General features: G+C 58.1%; 2 protein-coding genes across 4 annotated transcripts in view; one reads left to right on the plus strand and one right to left on the minus strand.

Annotated features, from left to right (window-relative positions):
• HDAC1 (histone deacetylase 1) overlaps positions 1–2,277 on the plus strand; it is a 41,991-nt gene extending 39,714 nt beyond the window's left edge. For all 3 annotated transcript variants that reach the window (XM_032160082.2, XM_058442990.1, XM_058442989.1), the window contains 5 exons: positions 122–230; positions 324–454; positions 740–892; positions 1,351–1,399; positions 1,665–2,277. In XM_032160082.2, the coding sequence (XP_032015973.1) occupies positions 122–230; positions 324–454; positions 740–892; positions 1,351–1,399; positions 1,665–1,692 (470 nt within the window). In that variant the 3' untranslated portion in view covers positions 1,693–2,277. The remainder of the gene's footprint in view (positions 1–121; positions 231–323; positions 455–739; positions 893–1,350; positions 1,400–1,664) is intronic.
• Positions 2,278–2,375: 98 nt separating this feature from the next.
• On the minus strand, positions 2,376–4,798 carry MARCKSL1 (MARCKS like 1). Its single transcript, XM_032160083.2, has 2 exons — positions 4,495–4,798; positions 2,376–3,650 (listed from the first exon to the last, which is right to left on the minus strand). Exons 1-2 carry the CDS (start codon positions 4,579–4,581, stop codon positions 3,150–3,152), a joined length of 588 nt encoding a protein of 195 aa, XP_032015974.1. The 5' UTR covers positions 4,582–4,798; the 3' UTR covers positions 2,376–3,149.
• Between the last annotated feature and the right edge of the window lie 5,796 nt (positions 4,799–10,594).

Below are 10,594 nucleotides of genomic sequence, written 5' to 3' on the forward strand. Positions count from 1 at the left end.
TTCTCCTCTGTTTGGATAAGTAGGCCCAGAGAAACCTACAAATGCTTTAGGGTGCTTACGTGCAAATGGTTAGGGTGCGGTGGCCAGGTCTCTTGACGGTCTTCTCTCCTGCCCCAATCAGAGCTTCCATACAACGACTACTTTGAATACTTTGGACCAGATTTCAAGCTCCACATCAGTCCTTCCAATATGACTAACCAGAACACGAATGAGTACCTGGAGAAGATCAAGTGAGTATATCCTCCGGCCATCCCTTGGTTGAACATTCCTGACTTTGGTTTGTCCCTGACCAGAGCCCTGCTACTCTCTCCCACTGGCCACAGACAGCGACTGTTTGAGAACCTTAGAATGCTGCCGCACGCACCCGGGGTCCAGATGCAGGCGATTCCTGAGGACGCCATCCCTGAGGAGAGCGGCGATGAGGACGAAGAAGACCCTGACAAGCGCATCTCGAGTAAGACCTAGACCCAGAGCCCTGTGCCTTCCATTCAATAGGCAGCTCCCACGTCCACCACCGTTCCTGGCCGCACACTCCCTCCAAGCTCCCCACCTGTAGAGAAATCTGTTTTCACGCTTCGGTGCCTGTAGGAACAGGTTAGGGAGCCCGAGTTCCTCCCTCTTCTCTGGCTCGCTTTCCCTTGGTGTCTCTCGGAGGACACGCAGGGAAGTGCTGGGCATAGATGCTGAGCTAGATCAGCACCTGCCTGCCCTCTCACCCATGCTTCCCACTCCCTCCCAGTCTGCTCCTCTGACAAACGAATTGCCTGTGAGGAAGAGTTCTCCGATTCTGAAGAGGAGGGAGAGGGGGGCCGCAAGAACTCTTCCAACTTCAAAAAAGCCAAGAGAGTCAAAACAGAGGATGAAAAAGAGAAAGACTCAGAGGAGAAGAAAGGTGGGTTTGGGTTCAGCTGGGACTTGGGTCTTGAGCCTGAGAGAATGAATCTATTTAGGGCAGTGGGAGGAGGGAGTGACTCAGGCCCTGCCAGCCCCTGTGGGGCTCTTCCTCAGTTCCTTCAGCCTTTCAGTGGCTCCCGGAAGTGGCAGGACCCACAAAACAATGAACCTCCACCGCCCAAGACGGCTCTCACATCCCACCCAAGCCCTTTTCCCAGCACTGCACCCCAGTTTTTCAGGGGGCTGCCTCCGCCCACCAGGTTCTGGCTGTAGCAGGCTGGGAAACCGGTCCAACCTGTTCTCAACAGGGCTCACTGGGAGGACCAGGGATGGGCTTTTCTCTCTTGTATGTCCAGTGAGCTGTAGTGTTGGGGAAGGGGTCTCAGGGTAAATGAAGACCTCATGGGTCTTTCCAGAGGTGCTGCCCTTGGCCATCCCTGTACTCTTGTGTTCTAGAAGTCACAGAAGAGGAGAAAACCAAGGAGGAGAAGCCAGAAGCCAAAGGGTGAGGAAGGAGCTGCCTGCGGCCATCTCCCTGGCATTGGAGCACCAGCCCCTTTGTCCCACCACTCTGAGGAAAGGCACAGGGACAGCTGGTCCAGCTTACAAAGGCCTCTTTCAGGGACCAGTCTGTCCGGCCCTGCAGTTCTAGGCAGAGCTAGGAGCCCCAGCCCCCAGTAGTCACCTGGGATCCTGTAGAAGTCACTGTCTGCACTTTTGCCCCAAGGCTCTGGGCTGGGTCATCTCATGCGTCTCTACTCTCTCCACAGGGTCAAGGAGGAGGTCAAGTTGGCCTGAACCGACCTCTCCAGCTCTGGCTTCCTGCCGAGTCCCTCACGTTTCTTCCCCAACCCCTCAGATTTTATATTTTCTATTTCTCTGTGTATTTATATAGAAATTTATTAAATATAAATATCCCCAGGGACAGAAACCAAGGCCCTGAGCCCAGGGCAGCTGTGCTGGGTGAGCTCTTCCAGGAGCCGCCTTGCCACCTATTCTTCCCCAGTTCTTAACTTTGAACCATAAAGGGTGCCAGGTCTGGGTGAAAGGGATACTTTTATGCAACCATAAGACAAAATCCTGAAATGCCAAGTGCCTGCTTAGTAGCTTTGGAAAGGTGCCCTTATTGAACATTCTAGAAGGGGTGGCTGGGTCTTCAAGGATCTCCTGTTCTTTTCAGGCTCCTAAGGTAACATCAGCCATTTTTAGATTGGTTCTGTTTTCGTACCTTCCCACTGGCCTCAAGTGAGCCAAGAAACACTGCCTGCCCTCTGTCTTCTCCTAATTCTGCAGGTGGAGGTTGCTAGTCTAGTTTCCTTTTTGAGATACTATTTTCATTTTTGTGAGCCTCTTTGTAATAAAATGGTACATTTCTATATCCTCCTGAGCTTGTTTCCTTTGTGTCCCTGGGTTGGTTTCAACTCTACTTCCCTGCCCTTCTGGTGTCCATGAGTATTCCCCCAGAAGACCACTCATTCAAGCACCACTAAAGGGACGACATTTATTCCTTTTCCAAATGTTACAGTAAAACCAGGTGGAAGAGAATGGTTTTAGCAGTTAGAAAAAAAAAAAAAAAAAGAAGTACAAATCTGGGGTTTGGCCATTAAAAGTTATTTACAACAGTGGGAGAAAAAAAGACAACAAGAAGTTGTTTCACATTACAGACCTCCCCCCACCCCAAAGCCTAATACTCGCTTACCAAGTCAAAAAAGAGACACAGTTGATTCACAAGCTGGAGGTTTGAACTTGAGTAAGACATTTATAAAAACCTAGACGGGGCAGTGTCCTCCCCAGCCCAGGTGCCACTAGGCACAGCACAAGAGACTAAAAACAACAGGGGAAGGCTGGACACTCAAGGTTTGGGAGTATAAGCACCCCACTTCTGGCTCGGGGATTTGGGGAGTAGGGTAAACAAAACCTACTTGGAAAAGAACTGGGGAAGAAAACCAACAACTGCCTTATGCAGGGGTGGGGACAGGGAAGGAGGTAGGGCCAGGGACAGGAGCATTTCACATCACTAACCTAACTTGGGAAGCTGTACGGGACCATCTTCAACTGGCCTTAAGAGGAGAACCAGATGGCTGATGGGAGAATCCACAGGAGGGAGAGGAGGAAAGGGAACGTGGCTGGGAGGAGGCAATAGCCCCTTCCTTTCTGGGCACAGGAAGGCAGCCAGGGCATCAGGTCCAGGCAGTGACCTCACAAGGACAGCACAGTTTTTGCAGCTTAGAGATCACCCACCTGCCCCCACCTAGCTACTCATTCTGCTCATTGCTGGCTGGTGTAGGGCCACTCTCCGGCCCCGAGGGAGTGGATGGCTCTGTAGCCTGGGGCCCTGCCTCTTCTTCTGAGGCTGCACTAGCCTCTGCCCCCTTGGCCTGGGGTTCCTGGCTCTCAGGGGTGGCTGCGGCCTTCCCTTCCTGGGCAGTGCCCTCGTCGCTGCAGGCACCGATCTCCCCCTGCTCCTGCTCTTCCTCTGTGGGTGAGGAGGCAGAAGAATCACCCCCACCCTCCTTCCGATTTCTTTTGAAGGACAGGCCGCTTAATTTGAAAGGCTTCTTGAAAGAGAATTTCTTCTTCTTCTTGGGGGTCTCCTTGGGGGGGACCTCCCCCTTGGCCTCAGCACCCTGGCTAGGGGGTGCTGGCTCGATGGCATCGCCAGTGGCCCCGGCTGCCTCATCTGTTCCGTTCACGGGGGGCGACTCCCCTTCACCCTTGGGGGATAAGTCTCCATTGCTTTTCACGTGGCCATTCTCCTGCAGGGCAGAGGGGACAGCAATGAGGGCAGGGGCTCCCCCTCCCCCAGCCCGCTTCTGGTCCCTTCTAGAGGACGGGGTCCCCGATTCGATTCTACTGCAACCCGAAAGTCTGGCTTCAGCCTCACCCACACCCAGGATCCCGTCAAACACCTCCCTCTCGCCCCTCACGGGCGCGCAGGGACCGAGCGCGCAGAGGGCGCGACCGGCAGGAGGCGCTGGGGTCCCGTGGCCCCCACCCCCGTCCCCCGGGGCGCGCTCTCTATTCCGCGCGGAACCGCTCCGGATCTGCTGCGCGGATCCCGGGCAGGCGGGCGAGCCGCTTTAGGCGACATTGGGCGGGAAGCCGCCCCGGGGCGCTGTCTCTCTGCACCTGGACGGCCTATTTTCCCAGCCTCCCGCTTTGTGTAAGTGGCCCCCACCCACCCCAGGCTCTCCCACATCTCGGCTCCCCCTTAAAAAAAAAGAAAGACCGTGGGCCACCGAGGTCGGGTCTGCGGGTGGAGTGCGCTCCCCGCCGGGCCCCAGCTCCGCGGCCCCTGGGCGCCCCCTTGGCGTGGCCCAGCAGCGCCTTTGTTCCCCGCGCGGCACTCGGGGCGGCCGGGGGGCAGCGCCGGGGGCCGGGGCCGCGAACAAAGAAGGCGGCGGGGCCCGGCCGGCGCCCCCTCCCCGCCCCTCCCCTCGCTTCGCCCGCGGGGGCTGCGGCGCCGAGAACAAAGGGACGGGCGGGGGAGGGGGCGCCGCGTGTCCCGGGGCGGACAAAGCGCGCGGCCCCGGCCCCGGCCCCCAGAAGGGGCGAGGTGCGAGAGGAGGGGCTGGGGCCGGCCGGGCCAAGCGTACCCACCTGGCCGTTGGCCTTCGCGGGGGAAGCGCCTGCTGCCTCCTCGGCGGTCACGTCGCCCCGGGGAGCCTTGGAGCTCTGGCTGCCCATGATGGGGGTCTGCTGGGGGGCGCTCGGAGCCGCCCCGGGCTCGCGCCGCAGTGGATAGTACGGCGGGGTCGGCCCGGCCGGCGGAGGGGTGGGGCTGGCGCCCGAGGGGGAGGGGTGCCGGGGGAAGCCGAGCTGCACCTCCGCTCCGCGGCCGACCCGCTAGCTGCGCCCGCCGCCGCTCCGCTCCGCGCCAGAATGCCGCCCGCCGCCCGCCGAGCTGCCTATATATAAGCGCCCGGAGCTCGGGGCGGGGCCGGACATTTAAATGCGCGCCCAATGGAGGGGCGGAGGCGGGGTTGGCTCGCACGCCCCGCTTGCGCAGCAGGCGACGCTGGCGGTCGGGTACCCCCCACCCCACCCGAATCCCAGGGGCAGGTAGAGTCCGGTGTGGGCAGGAGCGAGGCCGGTCCTCCCGCCAGCTGGGCGGGGCGGGGCGGGGGCCTAGAGGAAGGAGACGGGCAGTCATTCCGTCCTCTCCGCTCCACCTCTCCGGTGGGCGCCCCCGCAGCCTGGAGCGGCCCCCAACGCCTTGGTCCTGCAGCCGCTGTCAGTCTCCCGCTTGAACCCTTCGAAGGGCTCACACGACCAGACTCGTCAGATGGCTGGTCCTGAATTATACTCTAGAAATGTGGTCATAGAAGCCGCAGGGCCCCTGCGCTGGGCTCGGCACCCGCTCCGGCCTGGAGAGCGGTCAGAGGTCCCACCCACGTCCCTGCCTGCCTGCCTGCCTGCCGTGGCCAGCCGGGGAGCGGAGGGCTCTGACGTGCCTCGGGGTCACTCTGGTCAGACTAGTGAGGCCTTTCCCTCATTCCTCCTTTCAGTCCCTTGGTGGCCAGTCATTCTGAGTGGGGACAGACAGATTCGCCTTCAGCCCCTCCTGCCCTCAGCCTGGACCCACTGCAAAGTCCCACGTGGGGGATTTTGTGACCTTGAAGGGCATCTCCATCCCCGTTGAAAGGCCAAGACTCAGAGGCATCGACAACCTGTCTGACTTGGCTCTGGTCCTTTCTCTTTACCTCCACACACAACTCTGCTCCCCTACATCAGGGTGCCCCAGGCCGGCAGAGGAACCCCAGCCGGCGACTCAACAAACCTCAAAACACCCCAGTTTCTGAAGGGGAGGGATAGGATACCACCAAGGGTCCCTCCGAGGGACAGCCCCTTGAGGACAGCCCTCAAAGCTGCCCAGCCCAGCTTCCCACCCTGCCTGAGAGCAAGGGAGCCCGGAGGTGCTCCGGGCTGGAGACTCCCCAGCTCTGGTCCTCTGCCACCTCTCCTTCTGCTGACCTGGATAGGCTGGTGGGAACCCCAGAGTCCTGGCGGGCCCCGGATGTCTGTGTCTGGCTGCCAGCCCTCAGCCCCCAGGAGGAAAGGGATGGGGGCTGGAAGGAAGCAAAGTGTTGCAAATGCAAGGCTGTGTCCCAGCCAGCTCAGCAAGTCCCTCCCCTCCCTCCTACGGTGAAGCCTCCTGGGAGGCCTGAGGCTGTGAAGTGTGGAGACACCCCGGGGCCTGAGAAATTGGGAACTCCCCAGAGATCTGACCACAGAGGGGCGGGGAGGGCTGAGGTGGCTTCTACATTCTGCACTCACTCCTGTATCCTCCATCCCCACCCCCACCCTGAGACTACAGAATACCCTCAGCTATCTCAGCTTCACTCGCCCCCCACCCCCGCCCCATTTCACAGACTGGTACCCTGAGGTTCAGGAAGAGAAAGTGACATGCCCAAGGGCACACAGCAGCTATCAGTAGCTGAGGGTGAGAAAAGGCTTGGAGAGGTTTGATGACATGGGCCAAGGACTGTAAGGAATCCCCTGGCAGAATTTTCTGTTGAGATCTGGGGCTGCCTGGTCAGAGTAGGAGGCAAGGGCTAGCTTTGGGACAGGGAGAGGCACCGTGCCCCCACTGCAGCTCACTGAAAGTACCGTGACTTCTCCACAACTTGCCACTAAGGGACGGATGTCATGACCTGCTGCTGTCTGTCTGAGCCACAATAGGGAACCCACAATGCTGCCAGGCGCTGCCCGCACCAGCTGGCTGGGCTCAGATGGAGGGAGGGTGTGTGAGTCTTGGAGGGGTTGGGGTCAGAGGTTAAGAACAGAACCTAAGGCTTCTGATCCCCAGGCACTGCCTGGCGGGGATGAGGGGCAAATTTTCCCAAGGATCCCAGGAGGAGCATCGAAGAGCATCAGGGTGAAAGACCCTGGGTCCCCAGAGCCCCAGAGGGAGCCTGGTCCCCAGGGGATGCCCTGCATCCCCACCAGACATCCCAGGAGGCTGGGGAGGGGGCGCCTGGGAGCCTGATCCCTCAGCAAATCCAGGTCCCAGCAGAATCTGACTTCTGGAAGAGGCAAGAGGTTTAGGATGCTTTAGGGTGGGGGTGGGAGGGTACAGCAGCCCCACGGCCTCCTCAGTCCACACTGCGGCTCCTTCCTCCCCAGCTGCTGCCAACCCAGACAATGCGCCCATTGTTCTACGTCTCCGGGAGCCTGTGTGCAACTGCGTGTATCTGTTTCTCTCTGTGTGTGACTGTGTGTATTGCTCTGTGTCTGTGTGTGTGAGACTTTCTGGCTCTGTGTGTGTGTGTGCGCGTGTGCCCAGGTGTGCACGTTTGTGGTTGCGTGTGTCTGGATCTTTGTGTGGCCCTGTATATTCAAGGGTGAAGGAGAGAGCCTGGTGATCCTGGTCACTGAGACTTGCTGCGTATGTGCCTGCCCTTCCTTGAGACTGTTGGTGACTGTGTCTGACTGGGTGTGAAACTCTGAGTGTGTGGCTGTATGAGAGAATATGGATGGGCCGGGCGTGGTGGCTCTCGCCTGTCATCCCGCTGCTTTGGGAGGCTGGGGCGGGAAGATTGCTTAAGCCCAGAGTTCGGGAATATCTGAGTGTGTGGAGCAAAGAGCGGCTCCTTTATGTCTGGGTGAGTGTTCCTGTGGCAGGGGGGTGCCTGTGTGTGCCTCAGTGTGTCACTGAGGCTGTGGCTGTGGTGGTCAGAACCTTTGAGATGTGGGCATTTGCCAGGATGGAGTGACAGGGAAAGGAGGAATAAGAAGGACGGGGTGACTCTGGGATGGATGGGGGAAGGGAAGCTGCAGAGACCAGAGACCCCACGTTCATACAACTCCTTATCTGTCCCAGTTCTCCTAGTAAGGGCTCTGGCCCTGGCCCTGGCCTGAGATGCTCCCGGCCCCACCGTGAATCAGGCACGGACAGCAGGGGATGAATTTCCCTGGCAGGCAACCTGGGGCCTCTGGAGAGACGCAGGGCAGGGGTGAAGATGGGAGGGGGCAGCAGAAACCAATGCCCCATGAAGGAGGTTGGGGGATACTTTGAGGCCTGTCAGGCCCGGGAGCCTTGTGCTGAGGACTGGATTAGATGCCAGGGGAGGTGTGAATGGGCAATATGTAGTCAGAGATGGAGGCGTGGGCCTTCCTAGCGGCGGGACCGGCATATGTAAAGGCCTTGAGATGGGAAGAGACATCATCAGAGGTGCCAACGGAGGCCCTGGGGAACGGCGACTTGGCACAGCCCCAGTCCCCATCTCCTTCTGGGGAGCATCAGCTGGGCCTGGAGACCGTGGTTCTTGCCCCAGGTTGGGCACTTCTTGCTGTCACCATCAGCCAGTCCTCTCTCCTCTTTGGCCTCAGTTTGCTCATCTGTACAGTGAGAGGCTGGGCTCTGTGATTCATAGTTGCAGATACTGACTGGAGTTCCTCTTTCTGCTCACACTTACACATCTAAGAGTAAGTGGTGAGTCAGGCAGGGTCCCAGCCCTCAGGGGTTTCCCATGAGGGGAGGGAGAAAAGAGACAGGCCATATCTTAGGGTGAAGAAAGCCAGACCTAGCATTAGATGAAGGACCTGTGGGCTGCCTGGAGGAAGAAGAACATGAAGAAGAGCTCAGAGCAGGACAAAACGGGAATAGGAATGGTAGGTGTGAGGGTGCAGAGGGAGGCAGAGGCCTTTTCTGGAGCAAGGTTTGGGAGGTGGGATCCCTAGGATTTGGTAACTGGCTGGGTGCAGGGACCAGATACTAATGCTGCCCACCTTTCTGTTTGGGGTGACAGCGGGTGAAGTGGACCTGTCAACTGAGATAGGCCATCAAAGGGAAAAAGAACGTAGGAGGGAGTTGCTGAATCTAGCCTTGTTGCGTTTGCGACGTCCAAGGAAGATTCAGGGGGGTGTGCAGAAGGCAGCCTGAAGTCTGTATACTTCACATAGACATGCGGTCACATTTCCTGCGCCAAAGGCTAGTTCCTACAGGCTGGCTAGTGACTTTACAGGGACAATGGACAGAAGGTTTTAAGTCAGGACTGACCCCTGGAAATCTAGGCCTCTGATTGCTGCCAATAAGAGGGTAACGGCAGCCAAGTCGTGCATCAGACGCCCAGGAGGTGCCTGGATGGCAGGAGCACTGCACTGGTGGGCAGCAGCAGGAGAGGGCTCCGGGAAGAAGCCAGCAGCTGACTAGGGGCAGGAGAAAGCACAGAGTGCAGACCAATGGGAAGAATCTTTAAAAGGCAGAAAGGGGGCAGGGCGCGTCCCAGCACTTTGGGAGGCCGAGGTGGGCAGGTCGCTTGAGGCCAGGAGTTCGAGACCAGCCTGCCCAACATGGTGAAACCCCACCTCTATCAAAAAATACAAAAATTAGCTGAGTGTGGTGGCGCATGCCTGTAGTCCTAGCTACTCGGGAGGCTGAGGCTGGAGAACCGATTGAACCTGGGAGGCAGAGGTTGCAGTGAGCAGAGATTGCACCATTGCACTCTAGCCTGGGTGACAGAATGAGAATCTGTCTTAAAAAAAAAATAGACAAAAGGCAGGAATAGGGGCAGGGTGCGGTGGCTCACACCTGTAATTCCAGCACTTTGGGAGGCCGAGGCAGAAGGATTGATTGAGCCCAGAAGTCTAAGACCAGCCTGGGTTATAACACAGCAAGGACCTATCTCTACAAAAAAGAAGATAGGTCGGGTACAGTGGCTCATGTCTGTAATCCCAGCACTTTGGGAGGCCGAGGCAGGCGGATCACTTGAGGCCAGAAGTTCAAGACCAGCCATGGCCAGCACGGTAAATCCCCATCTCTACTAAAAATACAAAAATTAGCTGGGTGTGGTGGTGTGTGCCTGTAATCCTAGCTACTTGGGAGGCTGGGGGATGGCGTGGTGGTAGGGGTTGCAGTGAGCCGAGATTGCGCCACTGCGCTCCAGTGTGGGCAACAGAGTGAGACTGTCTCAAAAATAAGTAAGTAAATAAATAAATAAATGTTTTTAAAGGCAGGAAGAACAGAGTAATCACCGTCATTGCTGCCAGCGTTGGTTGCGTGCCTGTTGTATGGCAAGCCTTGTGCCGCCTGCTTTCCATATGTTCCCTCTGGCCCTGTGAGATGTGCACCACCATCGTCCCCATTTCCAGAGGAGGAAACAAGGCCAGGACTAGGGGAAGGTGGTTTTCAAGAGCTCTGAGGCGTGTGTGGTGCTAGGGTCAGCTGGAGGCATCCAGAGAGGGTTCTGAGCTCCAGGCTGAGAGGAGCTGCCAAGGAGAGCCGAGGCAGCTGCAGGGCCTGCCCCAGGGGCTGGACGCCGCAGAACCAGCGCTGCTTCTCATGTGCCTGGGCTCCCTGGCTCCCGGCTTGGTTGTCAGCAAGACCCAGGTGTGCTGCGTCCCTGCCAGTGACAGGCCTTGAACCCTGCTCTGGATACCGGGGCACCTCAGGGGCCTTTCACTGGGACCTGCCATCCAGACAGTGACCAAATCATAAGGACAGGGGTTTCGAAAGTTCCCTTTCAGAATTCTAGGCCACCCAGACCTTTCATTTCTCCCTTCCCCTCCCCCTTCCCCTGGTTGTGCGTGTGTGTGTGTGTGTGTGCGTGTGTGTGTGTGCGCACACGGGCACACACGTGTATGTGTGGTGGTTGCATAGACTGGATGAGGCCCAGCCACTATATGATAGAGCTGTCTCTGGGGCTCAGTTTCCCCAATAGCAAAGAAGCCTGTAATTCCAGCTCGTATGCTGACCTCC

This window comes from Hylobates moloch, unplaced genomic scaffold (genome assembly GCF_009828535.3).
Source record: "Hylobates moloch isolate HMO894 unplaced genomic scaffold, HMol_V3 SCAFFOLD_8, whole genome shotgun sequence".
Classification (NCBI taxonomy): Eukaryota; Metazoa; Chordata; class Mammalia; order Primates; family Hylobatidae; genus Hylobates; species Hylobates moloch.